Consider the following 24,558-nt stretch of genomic DNA (forward strand, 5'->3'; position numbering starts at 1 on the left):
GGGTATCTATCTGTCCAGCCCGTTCCTCTCAGGTTGCACTGTTGAGAGTGTCTACCATGAGGCAAATAAGGAAAAAGAATACTAGGACCTAGGCTTTTTCTGTGGAATAAACCTCCACCAGAAATTAGACAGCCCCCCTCCCTACAAATCATTAAAAGATCAGCAAAAACTGAATTATTTAAGGAGGACTTTGGCAAAATTCTAGGTTAATTTTTGAGACCTGTATTCTATTGCAGTTATTGATTATTTTATTATATCACTGGACATTTTGTTACTATGGTACGGTTTATATAATTTTAGTTCACCTAAGCTACCAGGTGACAATCCTTGCTTGCCTTCCTGTTTTTGTGGCATTATCTATGCATCCCTTTATTATTTTAGTTTGTATGTTTTGCTTAATTATGTAAACTGCCCTGAGTAGTATTTCACTAAGTTGAGTCATCTAGAAGCTAGCTAGCTAGCAACTAGCCAAACAAACAAACAAACAAACAAACAAACAAATAAATAAATAAATAAATGGATAAATAAATGGATAAATAAATGGATAAATAGATAAATAGATAAATGGATAAATATTCTTTACACCAGCAAGTAGTTTTTAGCTGGCTACCAGTGCATTTTTTTAAAGGCAAGGGTTCCATTGAAAGGAGGAAGAATACTAAAACCAGCCTACATGGGAAATTTGCCCTTCACATGTCCAGTATTGTCCTCTTGTTTGAAAATCTAGTCAACATACAGTATAAGCTCTTATAATCAAAGCATGGAAAAGTCAAGTATTCCAACTATAACCAGCAATGCTAGCTTTGGGGGCCCCACCTTAAAATAACCTGAAAGGCACCCAGTTACGTATTTCTCTAAATGCTTTCTGCACAAAGAGCAGAACTTACTGCTGACCGTGACGGTGTTGCTCTTTAGAGATAACTTTGCTTGGTTATCAGCTCTGCAAAAGTACTTCCCTCCATCTTGACTTATGAGTCCTGTCTTGTGCCAATGAGCTTTATTTTCATTCACCTTCTTCTTATATAAAAATGTCACATGGTTTTCTCTAAAAAAGGTGAACTCAATCGGAAAAGATCCAGAACGGACTTCACAGAAAAGGACAAAGTCTCCACCATCTTCTACATCCCCGTCTGGTTGTTTTGTGAGTGTTATGTTGACGACTGGAGCTGTGAACAAACATATACAAAGATGAGGCCCCAAAAGTAGCTACAGTATTTGTAAAACAGTACAGTGGAAATGCTTGTGGTGTGACAAATAATGGAAGTACTGGAAGTCGGTAGAAAGAGGCGATATAAAGGCCAATCGCACACGGACATTTCAGGTTGAAATCAACTGGAGGACACAGAACTCTTGCCAATAATATGATTTTAAATCCTTTTTCATAAGTGCAAAGGTGTCACAGGAAATATATTCAAATAATAGAGCTTGCACCTTGACAACCCATGGTTCAACGCCATGAATTAAAATGGCTACTTTTTTCTGGTCAAGTTAGTGCCATGTGCTCTATGAACATGTTGGGACATGCTTATAGAACAAGTCTGGGAAATGTTTCATCCTCTAAAATACATTTTGGAGCACTAGAGTTCTGAGAGCTGAGGTCGAAATCAACTGGAGACTCAAAAGTTCCCTGCTACACAGGCCAGTCACCTAGGTATGTCCCAAGTTTATTTACCTGCTTGTTAACTATATAAGTAATTTGGGGATACAAACTGGCCTCAGATAAAATGAAGTTCTCTTATTAATTTTACTCTTAACAACGTCTTCATGTTGGGTTGATCACAGCTACTCCAGAGATGTTCTATTTCCTTCTTGGTATCATGATTTCTATCCTTGTGGCACAAGCATGCAAAAGGATGGTTGGATTCATGGTGCCATGCCCCTAAAAGGTTTGTGTAACTTGTTGCAGCTGATTGCAGCTAACCAACAAGGAGGCAGGGTGGTTCTTAGTTGCTCAATCTGGCGTGGGAGTAAATATGTTTCTGAGACACCCACTGCACACGGTCAATTAGCTGCAATCCACAGCATGTTACAGATGGCTAATGACAGACAACAGTAGGATTTGGCCTACACCTTTCATGCAAAAAAGTGCAGGTTTTCTGCATCAATAATAAAATGCCTATTCTTAATACAAAGAACAGGGAAAGGAAGGTATGGTCCTCTGGATGTTGGTTGTTGCATCCAGCACCTATCGGCCCCTTGTCAGTATAGCTAAAGGCAATGTTAGAGTTCAAGAAATTGATTTTATGAGAAACAAATGGATAATTTGTTTTATAAACCTTTAACCTCATCATTAATAATAATTGTTTAAAAAGAGTGCATATCTATATATATTCTGTTGCACTGAGGTGGTCAGTTAGCTTGATCAGGATCTGACCATGAGAAGTCACAAAAGTAAATGGTTCAATGACATCTGAAGGGCCAGAAAAGCCCCTTCCTGGCTTTAAAGGCTTTGAAAGTTAGCCCATATGGCTGTCCTTAATCAACAACCACACACCAAACACTTACCTATCACTGTGATGTTTAGCGCACGGCTTCGTTGGGCTACGGAGTGGCCATTTTTAGCCGTACACCAGTATTCTTGTGGTGGGTGCCTAGTAGTTGCTTGGACCTCAAACTTTGCTGTGAGATTACTTTGTCCTATCATTTCATTCTTAATCGTTATGTTCCCTTGGTACAGCGTATAAGTGATAGGCGGAGTTCCATATAGGGAACTGCAGTACAGAACGAAATGCTTCCCCAGCACTGCAACTTGCGAAACTGGTTGGGAAAGGACTGGCCGGGAAACGGGAGCTGAAAATAAATGTAAAAGTGGTCTGTAAGTGGCTGCGCGAATAATTCAGTGCAGAATTTCTTCATTAAGTAGATAAAACCACCAAGAGGGAGAAAAGTTGCTTTTAATACTTGTAATAATGTACTCTAGGCATGCTTCCCTTTAGTGACGCAAGTCACCTTGGACCCTTTTTAAGGAGAAAGACAGGGTAAAAATGTTTTCAATCAATTAATCAATCTCTTAGGCTAACATGGAAGATCTAACTTTACCCCATTACGGTGCTTCTTTAAGATACACAATAGTGGCGTGGAAATGTTGTGTAATGTTCTCTTCTCTCAAAAGAATCCTTTTGATACTATGTGAGCAGTAGAGGAAGAAGCTACAGCAGTAGTATATTCAAAATCAAAGTACACACAGAAAAGCTAAACACCAAAGATTTGTTTGGAAAAAGAGTAACAAAACGGGCAGAGTCATTCTGAGATATGAAGAAGCCCAATGCTCATTAACAAACTGTTGGCGTTTGCTGGGGCTGAAATGAGATAAGTTCCATTTCAAATTACTGAGAAGATGTGTATGTGATATATATAAGTGTGTGTTGTATTTTGAATTCATTACCACAGTAAATAACATTGTCATACCACCGTTGTGTATTTTAAAGAAGTATTTGGTTAAAGTTACAGTATATTGGTTGTTCTGGGTTTTTCTGGCTCTTTGGCCGTGTTCTGAAGGTTGTTCTTCCTAACGTTTCGCCAGTCTCTGTGGCCGGCATCTTCAGTGCTGTCCTCTGAAGATGCCGGCCACAGAGACTGGCGAAATGTCAGGAAGAACAACCTTCAGAACATGGCCAAAGAGCCCGAAAAACCCAGAACAACCATTAGATCCCGGCCGTGAAAGCCTTCGCGAATATATTAGAGTACATTGCGAGAAATTTCAGCATTGCTTACACAGAGTCTTTGGTCACTGTAAATATTTTTCCGTGCTCCCTATTGGATGCAGTCACAAAACACAGAACACTAAATGCGAGTTGCACAGTAAAGATAGACATTGTACTAAGTCCAGCTGCACCTGCAGAAGGCTCAGCACAAAGATAAATGGAGGAGCCCTGTTTTCTTCCTTCCCTGCAGCCAAACCATGCTAAGGTGTAAATGCACAGCAGTCTGCTGGACATTCTATGCAAGTGCTGCACTGCCTTGTGGCTATATCCACTCATGGAAAAGGCTTCAGGAGTTAACCTATAGGAGTCCCGAAGGCAGTTCGTGTCGTTCTGCCAACTCCTGCGATGTTGCTGGAACCAGTTGTATTGGCTCTTGCCTTTCCATTGGACCATTTCAGCAACATGGAGAGGGGGATCTGCTGCTTGGGTAACAGCTTATCCTCCATATTACTTTACCCAGGCTTCATGCTCTGGAAATGACACTCCTCGATACAGAGCATGTTACCATAGTCTCTTGAGACTGAAGAATGCCTATGCTGAAGTCCCATATGCAGACTCTCAGCATTACAAGCCCTAAAACGTTTGGGACCTCGATACTTGGCAGAATGCCTCCTCCCACCTAGATCTACTCGTATCACCCAATCTAGCCAGGAGGGGCAACTGAGGAGCCTAACGCCAAGGGAGGCCCAGAAAGAAATAAACAAGATACGGGACCTTCTTGGCAGTGGCTCCCAGTCTCTGGAACAAACTCCTCCCCCCCGAGATCCGTTTGGCTTCCTTGCTGGGCATTTTTAAAAACCAACTCAAGGCCTGGTTATATAAGCAGGCCTTCCCTCCGGGCATTACTTAACTTACCTCTTCTCTTCCTCTATTTTTAACTATCGTCTATTGTGTAAATGTTAGAAATTGTCATTATATATTAATTGTTTTTACTCTGTATTTTGTGAGCCACCCAGATTAGACTATGGCTAAATGGGAGGTGTATAAGTTTAATAATAATAATAATAATAATAATAATAATAATAATAATAATAATAATAATAATAATAATAATAATAATAATAATAATAATAATAATAATAATAATAATAATAATAATAATAATACATTTAAACGTCTATTTCCAACGCCACACCTCCAACATGAGGGAATGGGTTAGATCTATGTGGAAATGCACAGTGGAAATACTGTTAATTCTATCTGAAATGCCTTTCAGATCATAACTTACACATATCTGGCTCAGAAAAATTATAATTGAATCACATATATAGGACTAAATTATCAAAGTTAAACAGACTCTCATATGTCCAGATTAACTTACCATAAACTTCAAGCAATACTGGATCACTTTGCTTAACAATCCCTTTGGCTTCAGCCTTGCATACATAGTTTCCACTGTCAGCTACCTCAGCTTTTTTAGAATAATTACTTCCGTTGACCAACACTTTGCCATTCTTCATGAGTGAGACCTTTATCGGTAGTGGGCCATTAACCCGGCACTGAACTTGGAACCTGGAGTTTTCATCAAAATGTGTTTTGTCACGAACCATTTTTGGTTTGGAAAACAGTTCTGCAAAATATATGAAAAAACAGACACGCATACAGGTAGTCCTCTTGAGGTCTTTCAACAAAGATCAATGCACAATATAAGAAATGTGCAGTTTTTACATAATAATGGCTGATGGGTGGCAATCATGTATCACATGAACCTAGCATTTTTGTTGTGGATTATCATGTACAGTATTTTTCAACCACTCCAGCTGTAACATTTGTTGACAGGAAAACTGCCACTTAGCATATCCAACAGTTTATAGAGTCATAAAATTAGAGAATTGGGAGGTGCTGTGAGGAACTGAACTCTCAAGCTCTATCTAAACCACTGGTTCTTAACCTTGGGTTACTCAGGAGTTTTGGACTGCAACTCCCAGAAGCCTTCACCACCAACTGTGCTGGCTAGGGTTTCTGGGAGTTGCAGTTCAAAAACATCCGAGTAACAAAGGTTAAGAACCACTGATCTAAACCACTGAGCTATCTAGCCAACTTGGAATGAACACAAATCTAGTTAAATGCCAGGGATCCTAAACATTATAAACTTGAATATCTGCAGCCACTACCCGCTTTCTATCTCAAAATGACAACTAATGCAGATTATCAGTCACTTGTCTCCTTCCTTCCTTTTTATTTTACCTATAACTTGCTTAATAAAGAGTTCAGGATACCTCCAAACTTGCACATTATTTAGTAACTACTGAACTGGCCAAATAAAATTACTACCACAAGGAGAATTTTGGATTTGTTGAATGGGAAATGGGACAAGAATACAGCTATATTCTCTTGCCATGCAACAGTAAGTGGATTTTTTTTTAACATGAGGTGAAATGAAATGTCAAAGTCTGAATAGGTTTTATTTAGAGTCTAAAAATGTATCATCTACCACCTTCACTTATCACAAAGAGGCACCAGAGCTGTCCATGATACTGTATAGACTAGGTAGTTCCTACTCTGACAACCTACACGGTGTAGTTAGAAACATGTGAAAGTTTATCTCGGGAATGCTCTCCTTACACTTCAGTGTGGATCTACAATACAACTGCCATGCACAGGGCTTAGGAAGATGTTATGCAGCCACACTCATATCTGAGCAGATCTGATATCTGAAGACCAGTGGGGACTACTGTGTTAACCAGGCCATGAGGAAACTCTGGGCAACTAGTATTCAGAGGAGGCCTGTCCAATATAAAGATTTCATATTGGCTTCCAGTCACAGAAACGAATCTGGTAATTAGAGATATGCATCATTTTTGGGTTAATATGCAAACACAGACTGATTAAGAGGTATTTCAGCAAACCCAGGATCCATGTTGCCTTGAGCAAGGAGGTGCTGCTCATCCCCAGGGCAGAACATGACAATGGAGGATCAGTGGGCTAGAAACCAAGCCCTGTGAAGAAAGGCTGAAAGAACTCAGCGTGTTTAGCCTTGAGAGAAGAAGACTGAGAGGGAGACAGGATAGCACTTTTCAAATACTTGAAAGGTCGTCACAGAGAGGAGGGGCAGGATCTGTTCTTGATCATCCCAGACTGCAGGACACGCAACAATGGGCTCAAGTTACAGGAAGCCATATTGAAGCTGAATATCAGAGGAAACTTCCTAACTATTAGAGCAGTATAAGAATGGAACCTATTACTTTGAGAGTTGGTGAGCGCTCCAATGCTGAAAGCACTCAACAGAAATTTAGACAAACACCTGGCATATGTTCTTTCATTTGGATTCCTGCCTTGAGCAGGGGGTTGGACTCAATGGCCTTACAGGCCCCTTCCAACTTCATGAGTCCATTATTCTATACCCCATTCAGTATTCACAGGCTTTAAAGTAATGTCAGTCATAGGGATGAGATTTTTGTAATTCTAGGATTCTCAGTCCCAGAAGTTACTTAGAATCCCCCTAGGAAGACGTCTGTAACTAGGAGAGGCGAAAGAAGGTGTCTGCTCCATCTTATGTGATTTGGCTAAGAAGAAGGAAGAAACATCCTCTCAATCCAATTGCTTCCTGGGAAAAGTAGTTTCACTGCCCATTAGATACCATATAGATCAGTGGTTCCCAACCTTGGGTCCTCAGATGTTCTTGGACTACCACTCCCAGAAATCCTGGCCAGCACAGCTGGTGATGAAGGCTGCTGGGAGTCTTGGTCCCAGAACATCTGGGGACCCAAGGTTGGAAACCAGTGATATAGATGGAGCATCTCATTGAACAGTGGAGTAGTGAAGCAACTCTGAGGAAGCAGTGGGACTGGGAGGGGGAGTTTCTTTCTGCATCCCTGGTAACTGTAATTCTCCCCACACACCATACCTTGGGATTTCCATTTAATTAATTTAGTTTAGTATCACTGTGCAATAGATGACAAGGAATAGTAGCAACCCTGAAAACTGTGGAAAGCACGGAAAACATCAGTATGGTGGTGCCATTAACAGTACATAAAAGTATATTAAAGTACATAAAATAAAATAAAATAAAAGCTACATTCACTACTGGAGTCAAGTTCAATGAAAAATACTGTTAACACTGCATCCTTAAGTCACTAGCTTTGAAAAAACATATTTCCAACAGAGTTCTATTGATGATTTGCATGTGTTCAAGTGAAGTAAGGTATATCAAGCAGTGAAATGCTGATAATTAAAGAAGAGCTGGTTGCATTCCTGATTATGGGAATCAGCGCAGAAGCAGAAATGCAACTAGTGTTTCATTAATTAGCAGCAATTTGCCACTACAACTTATATTACTTTGCTAAATTAATGCCAAACTTGACAACAGGATTCTGCCCACAAGTTCTAAATGTTCTCCTGGGCTACTTGTAGGGGTTGGGAAAGCTACTTTTATGGATTACATCTTACAGAATTCTGTAGTCAGCATAATCAAAATTGCCAATTAGCACCTTGTCAGCATAGTAGCTTCTGCTGCTGCAGTTCTATGCAAACTAATCTTTCTGCCTCTGCCCTGACAAACTCTTGCAAATTGTCTGGACTGCTACAGCAATTCACCCAGGGAAGCCCAATTTGATAAACTGTGGACCAAACAGTATTTTACCTACAGTGCAGGCACACTCTTGAAACAGGAAGCAAAAAGAATTTCAGCAACTGCCTTCAGAGTGCTGAAGCTTCCACAAAAGCCAAATTGTACATTACAGGGATCTTGGACATACCCACAGACATTTCAAATTGTATTTGAAATCAACAAGGAGAAAAGCCATCTCCTCTGGAAGCCAAGGCAAACAGCAGGACACAATTTGAATGAGGGCAATAGTGGGCAGTGGGCAGAGAAGTGGTGAAGCCTGTGCCCCATGCTGCTCCCCTCCTCTCCATCATCCTCACCCAAGGCAAGTCAAACTCATCCTCCACATAGTACCTAACAGCTGTTGTGCTACAGAGAAACCAGAACTCTTGTCTGCTTCCCCACACTTTCAAAAGATAGATTTAGCTCCTAGGCATACACACACACACACACACACACAAATCTGTTCTGCATGCTAGCACAAGTGAAACAGAAGAAGCTCTTACCAGCCACTGCCACATTTACTGTGTTGATTTTGGACACGCTCCCCAATTCTGCTTTGCATGTATAATCACCATTGTCCTCCATGGTGGCTATTTTGGAGTATGTCGCTGTCTCTTTTCCTTTTGTGCTGTTAAGGATTGTCTTATCCTTCTGGATGATAATTTCAATCGGACTCTGGGGGGCCAAGACAGTTGTACATTTTATATCAATTCTATCTCCTTCTGTGATATTCTGTGGTGGCTGAATGGTTATTTTAGGAATGGAAAACGGTTCTGCGAGAGAGAGAAAAAGAGAGAGAGAGAAATCAAGGACATAAATAATACATGGAAAGATAGCAGAACTTCATTTAAATATTTTGATGTTTATTCCTACTAGAAAGCCTTTTATCAATATAGGAAGAACGGGTCAGTAATTTTCTTTGGTCCCAGTATAGGATTTTGTAAACAAAAGAACTTATGAATGCAGTGCCTTAGTAATTAAGAATTTTTAAAAAAACACATATTTGTCTGTAGAAATTCTAAATAAGGCAAGAATATTCAATATGTCACAAATTCTGCCTTGCACCACAGAAAAAAAGATGCTTGGCATCCCAACCTACCAGGTTTGCGGTCAGCAGTCAGCGTGTGTTTACAGCGAAGAAGTGGCCATCATCTTCAGAAGGCTCCAAGGGCCAACTCAGGAAGTCAGAAGCTTCCAATCTGCCTTGAAGCTGATTGGCCAGGCACCTCCTGACCCAGCCAATCAGAGAAGCTTTATCCTGGTACACCTATGACTGGGAAGTCGGAGGGCAGAGCCTCCAATGTGCACCAGAGAAGTCCAGGCTTTACTCTGGTTTTCCTAGAGGCTTACAGAGGATGTGCTCTGGTTCAAGGAGAGGCAGTGCTGCTTCAGTCTTCTCCCCACCTCCACCTCACCCCCAGCCCAGCCCATGCTATGGGTGCAGAGCATGGCCTGGGGGAACTGGAATGCAGAGTTTTGTTTCTCTTGACAAATGGGTGGTGGGCGGTCATGTTGGCGGTGGTGCCCATGATTTCTCTCACCTGGCATGACTTTGGGAGTATTTGGGATCATGGGGTACGTACATTGGGACAAATCCTGTTTTAAGGTTTTGGAGAAAGTACATTGGTCTGGTTAGCTCGGGGCACCAGGGTTGGCTTTGCCACACCAAGGCTTTGCAGCTATACGGTACCTGCAAACACTACTTGGGCTGGGCAATTTGACACAAGTGTATCCTCCAGCACCTGGATCTGTTTGACTGTGCAACTGTTGCACAATTCAGAGCTTGAGCAATAAACCATGATTAATACAACCCATGGTTTATTGTGACATATGACTTCACCTACTGTGCTCTTTGCAGTAGCAGGTCTGTCACATGACAGGCCTTTAATTATCATTTCTGCAAAAAGTGGCCACTCATGCAGAGGTCTCCATCTGCAAGATGGAAATCTTTGCTGGGTGCCCAGCTGCCTGTATAGACATGCCTCCAATCTACTGTATAGCTATTTATACTGTATAGGGATCCATTCAGGCAGTCTAACAGACACACATAACACAGGGCAAAAATGCCTGTCCCCTGCATGTTCGTGAAACATTATGTTCAAATACCTCAAAAATGCTTACTGTTCTTAACAATCTAATTTTGGAAGATATTTGCTAGATGCCCCAGATCTTCTAGCTAGAAAAGAGATAGGTACAAAGAATTATGGCTGCAATTTTGAACTATATTGTAACCGTTAATATGGTGGAAGATGGATGCAGTATTTTTCAAACAAAAGATGTCTTGGATTTAAAACAAATGAACACAGAAATTAAGGAGATATCTAGAAATGATTAAATAAAAATTACAATTCGTAAGTTCAAACTTACCTATGACAGTCACCAATATTTTGTTACTGGGTTCAGATGTCTCAATTCCCCTCATGGAAGCCATTCCAACAGTACATTCAAAGTGCAGAATTTTGTCCCCTGCATCAATGGGGAATTCAAACTCAGCGAAGTTTTTAGACACTGCTTCCCGTGACTTATTTTTTTTAAGTGGATTTGAAGAATGTGGGATTTTAAAAATAGTGAAATAAAAGGGAGGATCTTCTTCTGGAATTTCACAGCGTAAAGACACTTTTTCACCTTCCATCACTTCTGCTTTCTGGACCTTCAGCTGTGGTTTCATTATTCCTTTTCAAAAGGAAAATAAAATGGCAAGGCGTTAATCAAAATATAGTCACCCAGGAAAAAACCTCAGGCAACAGCAGGGAAGTGATGACTCTGCAGATGTTGTTGGATTACTGTTCCCATCAGCCATAGCCAACATAATGGTGAAGGATCATGGGAGTTGCAGCTGAACAACATCTGGAGAGCCACATGTTCCTGAACTACTTTAAGCATCATGGGACAATCCCAGCTTCTCTAATGGATTTAATATCTGGACTAAATACAATTCTTTCTTCAAATATCCATGGGATCTACCTGTATTATTATATTTGATAAAAATATGAAATTTTATTTATTTAAAATATTTTACTCCACCTTTCTCCTAAAATAAAAAAAGGCTCCAAGGTGGCTTGCATCATTAAAAACATAATATTAAAAATTAAGAACAGTCAATTATTCCAGTATGAAAGAATTCAAATATTAAAAGATCAGAAGATTAAATGTAATTAAAATATTAAAATAAAGAAGAATTCTAACATTAAAAAGGGATGTGGTGGCACTCCGGGCTAAACTGCAGAGGCCTGTGCTGCAGGGTCAGAAGACCAGCAGTCGTAAGATCGAATCCACGCGACGGAGTGAGCTCTCGTCGCTTGTCCCAGCTCCCGCCAACCTAGCGGTTCGAAAGCATGCAAATGCAAGTAGATAAATAGGGACCACCACGGTGGGAAGGTAACAGCGTTCTGTGTCTAAGTCGCACTGGCCATGTGACCACGGAAGATTGTCTTCGGACAAAACGATGGCTCTGTGGCTTGGAAACGGGGAGCAGCACCACCCCCTAGAGTCGAACACGACTGGACAAAAATTGTCAAGTGGAACCTTTACCTTTACTAACATTAAAATGTTAAAATAAAGAAGAATTCAAATATTAAGGAATTAATAATGTCAAGGCAGGTTGTTACTGAGAAGTGTGTCAGCCTGAGAACTTCTCTGTGGCACTGATATACCCAGAAAGGCATGGGGGAAGCAGCCTTTGAAAATGCGCCTCATATGAATTTTTAAAGACCACACTATATGGTATGTTAAACGTGTATACAGTGGAAATAAAGTATGTTGCTGAAGTTAGCTAAGTACTGTAGTTGGAAAAATGCAGCTGAAGGGAAAAGAATACCTTTCCCTGATCAAATATAAAAATCAGAGAAAGGTGGAGTGTGGGAGGGGGAAGGACAAAGCAGATGTTTTCCTCTGCTGATACTAGTGAACAGCTTCCTCATAAATCTTATTGCATCTGTGTGTGTGTGTGTGTGTGTGTGTGTGTGTGTGTGTGTGTGTGTGTGTGTGTGTATGCACGCACCACCTGGTACACATATGGCTGAGTTTTAGCCATCAATTCAAAATCATTTATTCCTCCACTTTTTACTAATTACAATCACTACACTTGTAGAATTGCTATTGTTGGTTTTACTGATGATCTCCCAATGTTATTGCCAATTTATTCATTGTTCTTCATGACACTACATTGTTGGAAGCCATCTTGAGAGTCTTTTTTTTTAACAGTAAAAGAAGGGTTGAAGTATGTTAAGCAAAAAATAAAAGGAAAAAGAAAACAATTGTGCTTGTGGGCAGTGTGGAAATGAATGGCATCTGAAATCCATCCACAGTGCATTGGATGCCATAATAGAACATTTGTGAAAAACTGCCATAAAACAAGGAGGAATTTTACAAAAAAAAAAAAAAAAAAACAGAGGTGAAAGGGCAGACGGAATAAATCTGATGTTAATGTCTATAAATTTAATATTATAATCATGGGACAATGGAGATAGTGAAATGTAGAGGCCTAAAGACACAAATTTTGCAGACAATAATGAAGGGTCAAACTAAACACTAAAATGAATGTGTGTTCAGTCAGGATGATTTCTGAAAACACAAAAGAATGGAAACAGAGGGGGGAAACATAGTTTTTCAAATAGAGGAGTAGAATGAAAGTGGTTGACCTTTCAAATTCAACAGTATTGTTTTACATGCAGTTGCATTCTTAACTAGGAAATACCCACAGAAAGTTAAAAAAACACCTACCTTTAACTGTAATAGTCACAGGTTCACTGGACTTAACTTTTCCTTCAACTCTCAATGAACACTCATACTGTCCTGAATCAGAATACCTAGCCTTCAAGATGGTGTATTGTGCTTCTTCTTTATCTGATGTGCTGTTGAACAGTATTTTGTCGGACTTAGAAAATGAAAAGGTGTAATTCAACCGGAAATGGTAACTCTTGCTGATATCCGCAGAACACTTGAGGGTGATTTGCCTTCCATTCTGCACTTGGTTAGAAGGATCAGCACGCAGTGTGACTTTATTGATGGTGAACACTAGAAAGAAGGGAGATGTTAACTCTTTAGTTTCAGAAATAACGGTGGCAGTTTCTTCAGAAGCGGTTGGTTGCATAGGATCCACTGGCTCAGGACAGTTCACAGCATCACTAGGATGTCTGTCATTTTAAAAAAATGTCTTTTGAACAGTGTAGTATATTTTACACCACTAATCAATGAAGCAGTTAAATCTGCTAACATTTGTATAAAGGATGAAACAATCTTCCCGAACAAGAGGTCCTACTCTTTATGTTTCTGGACAACACACAAACACATTTTGCAACAACACAAAGCTGGAACTACAGTTTATTGTAAGACCTCTACAACAAATGAAGCTTGATGCTTACTCCGTTAAAAGCACAACAGGTTATTTTGGAATAGTTTTGCTGATATAGTATATCAGCATGGACTCCACATAGGATTTCAACAGAAGATTCACTCTCTAAAATGCCAGTTCTTTCTAGAGAAACTATTTGCTTTTACAGTATTCATATTTTCAAAAACAGCCTTAGCAACATCTATGACTTTTCCTCAGGCTTGCATTTCAGGCTTTGTCCTGTGCCCATTTGCCCTCATACTGGCGGACTCTCACAGCCATTAGCCATGGTGGCTAATGGTGTTATTTTTAATTCTTGCAACCTGGCATACTGATAGCTGGTATGACAGAAAATAATTAAAACAGGTCAGACTGCAAACTTTCCCTGCAGTCTGACACATGCGCAGGGAGACAAGTAGGCACACAGGCAGATACAGGGTGGAGGAGGAGAGGAAGCAAGGGTACTGGCAGCCAGGGCTGGCTGATCAGTAAGTGAGAAACTGACCAGAGAAATTGACAAGATTGGCAGGTTCTAGGCTTGCAAAGGAGAAAGCACTTCTCCCCACCCATAGAATCATAAAAAAGTGAAGTTGGAAGGGGTCTGCAAGGCCATCAAGTCCAATCCCCTGCTCAACGCAGGAATAAACCTTTCTCTTTCAGCTGGCTGTCTTTTCAGATTGGACTGCAAGGTTTTCCTGCAGCCCCAATCACATGATGCTGGCATCCATTAATTGACAAACCCCACAGACACAATTTACACCGACAGAAGCATTCACAAACAATTCAAAATAAATCAATTTCACGAGCAATCTAAAATAAACGATTCTCTCGGCCAAATAAAGTTTCTTAGTTTCCAACCAAAAAACATGTTTCCTGGGCCAAAAAAAATCATGCTTTCCTGTGCGTTATGTAGTTGGAATTTAAAAAATTGATTCCACACATGCTAAGTCCAATGCAAACACAGTTTCCCACCCCCTGACATGTAACTAAGCCCTTAGTATAAAAATGTCACCTTTCCAGTCATATGCACATTTTAAAATTTGATTCTGCCCCCAGTTTAGCTTAAAACATATCAATTAAGCAGCAGGTTCTTTCCTTTGAAATTTTCCTCTCCCCCTCCCAGCCAGCTATGCTTTGTGATGACATAAAAATTCATGTGGTCTGGAGGTGAACTGGTAAAGCCACTCCTTACCTTACCTTGAAAGCCCTGTTAGGGTTGATATAAAGGTTCTTGACATTTTTAGTCCAGTTGTGTCCGATTTTAGGGGGCGGTGCTCATCCCGTTTTCGAGCCGTAGAGCCAGCACTTGTCTGAAGACAGTTTCCGTTGTCACGTGGCCAGCGTGACTAGGGAACGCCATTTTACCTTCCCACCGAGGTGGTACCTATTTATCTACTCGCATTTACATGCTTTCGAATGGCTAGGTCGGCGAGGAGCTGGTATAAAGCGATGGGAGCTCACTCCGTCGCGTGGATTCAATCTTACGACTGCAGGTTTTCTGACCTTGCAGCACAGGGTTCTGTGGTTTAGCCCGCAGCGCCACCACGTCCAAGTCAGTTCTAAACTGACAGCACATAACAACCAAAGTCCCTCTTACCTGCCCTTTATATAGTCCCTCATCTAAAGGGCTGCCAGAGGACACCCCTCATTTTGAAGATGTCCCCAATTTGAAGGGCTGTCCCGTCCAAGCATGAATTACAGAGCCACAAAGAGGGAGATCAGAAATTGCGAAACTGCCTGTCCACAGTAAGCGCGGTCTTTCTCACTTGCACTCCATAATTTCTAATTCTGCATCTCTGCATATACATTAGCATATCATTTTATGCAAACAGTTCCCTCTTATCATCCTTCTTGATAACAAACATCCTCCTTTTTCCTAATGAATAAGTAGCCTCCATTACTGATACAGAGTCATCACCTGGTGGTTAAGTAGGCTGGGAAAGAATTTAAACTGGATGCCCAAAGGATTTTCACCTTCCCCATAGCCATTGTTCATCCTACGTTGTAGCTGTTCAGGGGATGTTTTCCCTATATAATTCTCTTAGGAAAGCTGCCTATGCAAAAACATAGTGGCTGAAATCCTGCGCTTGGAATAGTTAGTCGCACTAGAGTAAGCCCAGCAGTGGGGATTTGGTGAGTCAATTCCTCTGAAAGTTCCATTGAGTCATATGGGCCTACTCTAGCTGCAACAAACTGTACTAAGCACCAGGATTTCAGGCTATGATTGTGGAGTATCTGCACTGCTAGCAATGGGACTGAAGTACCTGCTTGTCACTATTGCTGTGACTGCCATTTAGCTTTGCTGCAATTTGATTTGCAGCCTTTCTGCCTCTGAAATTGTGATCAGTGCCCACGCTGGGCTTGCAGATAGAATCAGGAGGTCATCTTCCACACCGAGAATTCAACAAAACACGAACGGCAATCACTTTTCATCCGCAACCACTACCCTTCAAGAGTCGGTTAGTTGTTCTTTGCTTGGGGCAAACTGCCCCCTATGTCTCTTCCTCCCCCTTTATAACAGTGTTTCACCACCACCCCTTTCTTCCTCTCGCTCCTGCCCTTAATGAAGCTCACTCTTCTCCCTTTCACACACACTCCCTCAGACACACATGCATGAACACGAACAAGATGTTGGTCAGGGACTTCCTGTAATCTATTACCTTCCACAAAAGTAGCCCCTCCCCACATGATAAACGTGGCAAAGGCACCAAGTGGTGCTATGGCTTCTTTTCTCTCCCCCTCTTTTTGCTCTCCGTTTTCCCCCTCAGACCCCCATGCCACATTCCTCGCTCTCTTTCATTGCCACCCCTCTCTCATGCTCCCACACACGCACAGTCTTTACATATATCCACACAGGCAGCAGTTCTTTTGAATATAAAAAAATTAGAAGCCCCCACAGAGGAGAGGAAAAAGCCACTTTGTGAGCAAAGAGTGCTGGATGGACTCAGATCTCTCTCTCTCTCTCTCTCTCTCTGTGTGTGTGTGTGTGTGTGTGTGTGTGTGTGAGAGAGAGAGAGAGAGAAAGAGAGAGAGAGATGTGGGCAGCAGCAAATACTTCAAATGCACCCATTCTATCAGCAGAGGAAATCCCAAAGTATTTAATGGTGTAACTGGGTACGTTGTTAATGTGCTACTTTTAAATGAGCACAGAGTAAAGCAAGCAGGGCCCTAAGAAGAAGCAGGAGGTTTTCTCACTTTTAGGGGGCTATTTCCTATGCTTTCTTTTCTTCTTCTGCCAACTTCTTCAGAAGTTGGATCCTCCCATGAAAAGCTTGCTTACCCTGGGTTTAAATGACAGCTGTTGTCCCCAGACTGTTATCCTGAGATAACAACTCATCTCTTTATGAGCGAAGTTTTCCAGTGGTGTTCCAGCCATAACTCTTTGCTGACTCACGTTCCCACGGCGCTTCTCTATCAAAAAGTGAATGTGGCTTACAAGAACAACCCAACATGATCTCGTGTGTGAGAGAGAGAGAGACCTCCAGCTTTCTGAGAGCTGTCAAATGTTTTATTATTCCAATTCACCCCTGGAAGGTGAAAGCAAATCTAAAATAGAAATGAAAGCAAGAATTGTAATTTCCTTATGATAACTGAAAACTGCTTTTGAATGGGACCAATCTTGACTTAAGGGATGATCAGATGGTGGAAAAGGCACACAATTGTACTGGAAAGGGTAGCATTGCAGGAAGCAATCTCCTTTAAAGCAAATCTTCTGTCTGCCAGGGAATCACTCTCACCAAGCTCCCAAAAGCCTATTTCCCCATGGGATCACACCGTTAGATACACTATTGACCAGCAGTTAACCAGTATTATACAAAGAGAGCACACGGTTGTTTCCTGGCTCTTTCCCAAAACATTTGTGTTGTTATATACCTTGTCTAGAAGAGTCTACATGTATGTTCTGTTCCAGTTCCATGACACTCTTTACAGGAAGCGTTCAAGGCAGAGAAAACCAATCTCTGCTAACAGCGTGCAAACTCTCCGTGCAATAAGCACCACTTGGGACCAAGTGAATGGGGAAGCCTTGCACGGAGCACAAAGTGGACCCAGGATAGGGAGTCCACTATTAACTTCGTCTTTACTTAAGTGTACAATTAATATCACTGATCACATATCATTTTTGTAAGAGCATTATTTATTACTAAATTCTTCAAAACATCTCCTCTAGACATTTTGTTTACTTTGTGGTTCCAAGTAACAGATCTCTGGAGAACTTGTTGAAGAACAGACCCTGACAATTGCTTTGTGTCTGGGTGAGAAGTTATGAACTTATGAAAAAAAAAAGAAGTTGGCTGCTGGGATTTCTTCTGCTAGGTGTCTCTCTGGGAATGGCAGTGAGCACAAGAGGGTCCTCTGTCATGATTACTGACATTGGGGTTGTCAACATTCAGGCTGCCCTTTGCTGTGTAACATTTGGCATCCTTTTCCCTGTGGAGCAACATTGGGCCATTTCCTGGTGTTCTGGATCACGGATACAGAAGCACAATACCACATGTTTATAAATTGGAGGTTTCTGACAAATTGAATATTTCAGTATTTTATAATAGTGTGTATAGCATCTTAAAAAGCAGAGACATCACCTTGCCAACAAAAGGTCCGCATAGTCAAAGCTATAGTTTTTTTCAGTAGTGATGTATGGAAGTGGGAGCTGGACCATAAAGAAGGCTGACCACTGAAGAACTGATGCTTTTGAATTGTGATGCTGGAGGAGGCTCTTGAGAGTCCCCTGGACTGCAAGGAGAACAAACCTATCCATTTTGAAGGAAATCAACCCTGAGTGCTCCCTGGAAGGACAGATCCTGAAGCTGAGGCTCCAATACTTTGGCCATCTCATAAGAAGAGAGGACTCCCTGGAAAAGACCCTGATGTTGGGAAAGTGTGAAGGCAAGAGGAGAAGGGGATGACAGAGGATGAGATGGTTGGACAGTGTCATCGAAGCTAACAACATGAATTTGACCCAACTCCAGGAGGCAGAGAAAGACAGGAGGGCCTGGTGTGCTCTGGTCCATGAGGTCACGAAGAGTCGGACATGATATAACGACTAAACAATACATACACTACACAAAAATTCCAAGGAACCTCCCCTATGTAGAATTACCCAGTGCTAGACGACTGCTGAAGGTGATCATGCGATCTGTAATATGGTTACTGGGGGAAGGCAGAACCAAGAATAGTTGGGATGTGGCTGCAGTCCCTTTGTGGCCAAATATTCTGAAGGGCTGTTTGGACCGAAGGAAAGGGTGGAGCAAGAGTATGAGTGAGGACAACACATACAACAGAGTAATGTACATACCCTTTGTCCTCTCAGGTAAGCTAAGGTTGCCATGCTGTCTCTACAGAATGCAGACTAGAAAGCTAATTTCCAATTTCCAAATCCTTGCTCTACATCCCCTCATCTTTTGAAACAAACAAGGGACTGTGAGTTGGCAGAGATTGTCGCCGGACACCAAGTGCATGCTATGTAAAAGACGGACAGTGAAGAAAGACAGAGATAAAAACAAACTGATTTGAAATGTGGTGTTGGAGAGCCTTACAGATACCACAGGTCACCAGAAAATCAAGTAAGTTATGTGCTCAGTCAAGTCAAGCCCGGAACTCTCATTTGAGCAAAAATGACTAAATTTGGGTTACTTTATCTTGCAAATATGGTGAGAGTATGGAACTGACCACAAAAGATAACATTGCTGGGGAAAGTAGGGTGGAGGTGGGGAGGTGGGAAATAGGAAGACCAAACAGGAGATGGGTTGACTCAATAAAGGAATCCACAGCTGTTTGTTTGCAAGACCAGAGCAGAATTTCTGGAAAAGATGGTATTGCTAAGAAGGTGGGGAGCAGGAGGCAAAGAGAACAACCTAATATGAGACGTGGTTGGTTTGCAAGTTGAACTGTTAATCATAGGACATTTGGGAGGTCATTAACTCATAGTAACTCATTAGGGGATGTGGTGGCACTGTGGGTGAAACGGATGTTTGCATTACTCCAAAGAGTCATATGTAATGCAGGGGACTGTTATACGCCTTCGCTGATGTGCATAAGGGATCAGCAATCATGTCTCTCAAGATGCTTTTGGCATATAACTCCTGTCAGCATAGCTGATGGGGGTTATCAAAGTTGCAGTCATAAACATGTGGAGTCCCATAACTCCCAAAGTGGCTTCACAATGGAAGCCACTTTTCAGAAAGTAAACTGTTTTTGTCGTTCCATTAAGATGTTTTGATGAACTAGTCCTTCCCAGCATGAGATTCTGCCTGACTCTCGCAAATCACATCTGAATCATGTACGTATTTGGCATTTTCAATATTTAGAAATCTCCGTTCTGAGATGTCACTTCCGCCAGAATGGCGATGCACAGCTGAATTTTCGTCTCTTCGCCCTGGAATCTAAAAAGGATGATAAATGCCCTTCTCCCTGCCTGAATGGTGAGTAAATATTGTTTAAACGTCTTATGAGACTTCAGGCAAAGACAGAAATACTTTATGAAGTGTAGAAATCTCCATTCTCACAGCTGCTTTGAAATATAATATAAACTCCTTACATAGCTATTGCTTCTGAGAATTTTTAAATATTAACAACAATAAGAGCAGAGATCTGGTTGAATTAAATGGCTGCACTATACCTAAAAGAACTATGAATGACAGTAAACTCACTGGATATTTGCAATACAGTATTGTTGTAACAGAGCTGGCTCAAACATTGGGCAGAATAACACACCTGTCTCAGAACTAGATGACACATCACAGGGTAGACTGGAGGGGGGGGGGAGTAGCCATTGTTTATAAATCCAGCTTACAGGTTACCAGGCATTCTTCGGTGGTAAAGCCGGGTCTAGAGGCACTCCACATGTCGATCGGGGCCAGGGATGGTATTGGGATCTTGCTGTGTTACCGCGCTCCCCATGACCCAGCCACATCCCTTCCGGAGCTGGCCGACTCTGTCTCCGCGGCATTGTTGGGATCCCCGAGGCTTTTGGTCTTGGGCGATTTCAACGTGCATGCGGGGGCAGAGGCTACTGGGCCAGCTCTTGAGTTCTTGGAAACCATGGCTTCCTTGAACATGTCCCAACACGTCAACGGCGCCACCCACGTGGGTGGCCACACATTGGACCTGGTTTTTTCCACCAGTTGGAACGAGTGTAGTCTGATGGTGACTGACCTCGTGTCAGTCCCCTTGTCATGGTCAGATCACCACCTGATAAAATGTAACCTTGCAGTGGCTCTCCCCCCCTCGCAGGGAGCAGGGACCAATTTTTATGGTCCGCCCTCGAAGGCTACTGGATCCGGTTGGATTCCAGGATGCCATGAGAGGTGATACGGCTGACCTGGCTAGCGCTCCTGTTGACACTCTGGTTGGCAGCTGGACCACGGCTGCCACCAGGGCTGTCGACATGATCGCACCTAAACGCCCTCTCTGTCGCAGAAATCGCCTGCCGCCCTGGTTTAACCAGGAGCTCCGGGCTCTGAAGCGACATAGGAGAAGGCTAGAGCGCAGGTGGAGGAAGACCCCGACGGAATATAATAGGATAGCTGTCAGGGTCACAACTAACCTTTACCTGTCTAAGGTAAAGGCTGCTTGTCGAACTTACTTCGCTAACCAGATAAGCGAAGCGTCCAACCAGCAGGCGGAGCTATTCCGTATACTGCGCGAGCTATCCGGAGCTGGTCAGGGTAATAGGCCTCCCCCTAGTTTTTCACCTGCAGCCTTTTTAAAATCTAAAGTGGAGGCCATTTGCCGGGATCTCTCTCCTTTTTTGAATACAGTGAGTCAAGCAGAGATGTCCAGCGCTCCATCTTGCCCGGGATTTTTTGACTCCTTTCAGCTTGTCACACTTGACTCTGTCGCCAGGGTGCTTGATCGCTATCAAGCCACCACCCCCTCCTTGGACCCTTGCCCGGCCTGGCTAATCAAAGCAGCCAGGCCAATAACAACAGAATGGGCCACTGCTATAATAAATGGGTCTCTCCTTGAGGGCAGGTTTCCCTCTGCCCTCAAGGAGACACTCATTAGGCCCATAAGAAAGAAATAGTTTGGCGGCGGACAAAATTGGCAATTATAGGCCCGTCGCCAATGTTTCTTTCATGAGCAAAGTGGCTGAGAGGGTGGTGGCTGATCAGCTGCAAGCACATCTGGATGAAACAGATGCCCTGGATCCATTTCAGTCGGGCTTCAGGCCGCGCCATGGTACGGAGATGGCATTGGCGCCCTGCACGATGACTTGTTCAGGGAGGCCAACAGAGGTAAAATATCTATGTTGGTCCTCCTCGACATCTCCACGGCCTTCGATACCGTCGACCATGGTATACTCCTGGGGAGGCTCTCTGAGTTGGGTATTGGTGGCCTGGCTCTGGCCTGGTTCCGTTCCTTCTTGGGGGATCACCCCCAGAGAGTGCAGCTTGGGGAGAGTGTCTCGGCCCCGTGGAGTCTCAACTGTGGGATTCCACAGGGGTCGATTATCTCTCCAATGCTGTTTAACATCTATATGAGGCCGTTGGGCGGGGTCATCAGGGGGTGTGGAGCATCGTGTCATCAATATGCTGATGACACCCAGCTCTACATCTCCTTTTCACCAACTGCAGGTGATGTCGTCCTGTCCCTCCAGCGCTGCCTGGAGACCGTACTGCAATGGATGCGGGAGAACGGGTTAAGGCTGAACCCGGACAAGACGGAAGTTCTGAGGGTGGGTGCCCCTGTGGCTCGTGGCTTGGGTGGCTCTCTCTCATTTGGGGGGGATGACCCTGGCCGCGAAGAGTGGGGTTCGCAGCCTGGGGGTACACTTGGACCCGACGCTCACCATGGAAACACAGGTGGCGCCGGTAGTCCGCACTGCCTTTTTCCATCTCTGGTGGATTGCCAGGCTGCAACCTTACTTAGACTCGGAGGCGCTCACTACTTTAGTACATGCGCTCATAATCTCCAGATTAGACCACTGCAACGCGCTCTATGTGGGGCTGCCTTTGAAGCTGATGCGGAAACTTCAGATGGTGCAGAACACAGCGGCCAGACTCCTTACTGGAATGAGGAAATATCAACATATCTCTCTTATTCTGGCCAGGCTGCATTGGCTGCCCATCCGTTTCCACGCTGACTTTAAAGTGTTAATGCTTACATATAAGGCCCTAAACAGTTTAGGACCTCGATACTTGGCGGAATGCCTACTCCCACCTAGATCTACCCGGATCACCCATGCGAGCCAGGAAGTGAGGCTGAGGAGCCTAACACCGAGGGAGGCCCGGATGGAAAGGACACGAAATCGGGCCTTCTTGGCCGTGGCTCCTCGCCTCTGGAATAACCTTCCTTCGGCAATTCGTGCGGCCCCTACGCTGGGCACTTTTAAGAGCCAATTAAAAACATGGTTATATGTACAGCCTTCCCTCCAGTCAATATTTTAAAAAAAATTCTTCCTTGCTTTTCTTTTCCTTATTTGATTATTGGACGCGTTTTTGATTGTATGTAAATTTTATGTTTATTCTAAATATTTATTGGAAGCCGCCCAGAGTGGTCGACCAGACCAGATGGGCGGGATACAAATCAAATAAATAAATAAATAAATTAGCCAATGATCAGAAACTAAACTGGGTTAGTTTTCCAAATATGAGACTGAGGCCTTCCTTACAGGCTGAACAATCATATCTACGAACAATGCCGCAGTTCGCCTCCCAGTGAACAATTACAAAACAGTTTAAGCTAATCTTGAAGAGTACAGCAGATATGAAAAGCTGCTGGAAACACAATGGTTGCTTCTCTCAATGAGAACTAATAGTCCACCTGGGACTACTTTTAGACCTACTGGTTAGATTACGAGGGGGTGCGGATAAGTACTGAGCCTTTCAAAAAAAAATTAATTGAGCTAGGAAGCTATAAAGTGCAGGGTTTATTAGCCAATTTATCTGTATTCAATGGTGCAAAAATCAGCTACCTATGATTTTTAACTTATCTTTCATGTTCAGGCCCAAAGTGAACATAGCAGCACCTCCAGAAAAGTTCAGTGTGGAAGAGGCATAGGACCATAATCAAGTTCCCGTTTCTCTACGGGAAAGGTGTGAAGCAAATCCATGATGAAATGTCACAAACTATAGGTGACAGTGGCCCTTCCTATGCCACAGTTAAATGTTAGGTTATCGATTTAAAAATTGGCCATTCCGGTGTTGAAATTGAGAAACCCAGTGGAAGGCCTGTTTCTGTCTCTGTGCCTGCCAATGTGAAAGCCGTCCATGACATGATCATGGAGGACCACTGAATATCAGCCAAAAGTATGGCTATACAGTATATATCTGAAAATATCACGTGAGAGAGTTGGTGCCATTATCCACAATGACTTGGAAATGAGAAAGCTGGCAGCAAAGTGGATCCCCAGACTTTTGACAACCGAACAAAAGAGGAAACGTGTGGAGTCATCGGTGGCTGTTTTGGAACATTTTTCAAGAAATGAGTCAGATTTCCTGGGCAAACTGGTAACTGGTGATGAGACATGGATCTACTGTTATGATCCTGAGACAAAGGAACAGTCTAAGGAATGGAGGCACAGTGGTTCCCCCAGGCCAAAGAAGTTCCGAGTGCAAAGGTCGGTGCAGAAGCAAATGGCAACAGTTTTTTTGGGATAAGAAGGGAGTTCTGCTGGTGGACTACCTCCAACAGGGTTCAACCATCAATGCAAAATATTACTGTGCTTTATTGACAAAGTTGAGGCAAAATATTAAGGAAAAACATCAAGGAAAGCTCTCCAAAGGTGTCATCCTGTTGCATGCCAATGCTTCGTCACACACTGCAGGTGGAACAATGACAAAACTGACCGTCCTAGGCTTTCAAGTGATGCCCCATCCACCCTATTCTCCCGACCTGGCTCCTTCTAACTATTATCTGTTCCCCAAACTCAAAAAACACCTAACAGGACAACGATTTGGGAGTGTTCTGGAGGCAACTAATGCTACAAATGAGTGGTTACACCAGCAGTTGGAAGAGTTTTATTTGCAGGGACT

The 24,558-nt window shown here is 42.7% G+C and overlaps 1 protein-coding gene across 11 annotated transcripts in view; it reads right to left on the reverse strand.

The window, feature by feature from the left end:
• Positions 1-24,558, reverse strand: part of PECAM1 (platelet and endothelial cell adhesion molecule 1) — a 90,443-nt gene that overhangs the window by 42,780 nt on the left and 23,105 nt on the right. For all 11 annotated transcript variants that reach the window (XM_020782542.3, XM_020782532.3, XM_020782522.3 and 8 more), the window contains 6 exons: positions 12,976-13,269; positions 10,621-10,926; positions 8,757-9,026; positions 5,026-5,274; positions 2,506-2,790; positions 888-1,166 (listed from right to left, as the gene is read on the reverse strand). In XM_020782542.3, coding sequence (XP_020638201.3) covers positions 888-1,166; positions 2,506-2,790; positions 5,026-5,274; positions 8,757-9,026; positions 10,621-10,926; positions 12,976-13,269 — 1,683 coding nt within the window. The remainder of the gene's footprint in view (positions 1-887; positions 1,167-2,505; positions 2,791-5,025; positions 5,275-8,756; positions 9,027-10,620; positions 10,927-12,975; positions 13,270-24,558) is intronic.

This window comes from Pogona vitticeps, chromosome 2 (assembly GCF_051106095.1).
Source record: "Pogona vitticeps strain Pit_001003342236 chromosome 2, PviZW2.1, whole genome shotgun sequence".
Lineage (NCBI taxonomy): Eukaryota > Metazoa > Chordata > Lepidosauria > Squamata > Agamidae > Pogona > Pogona vitticeps.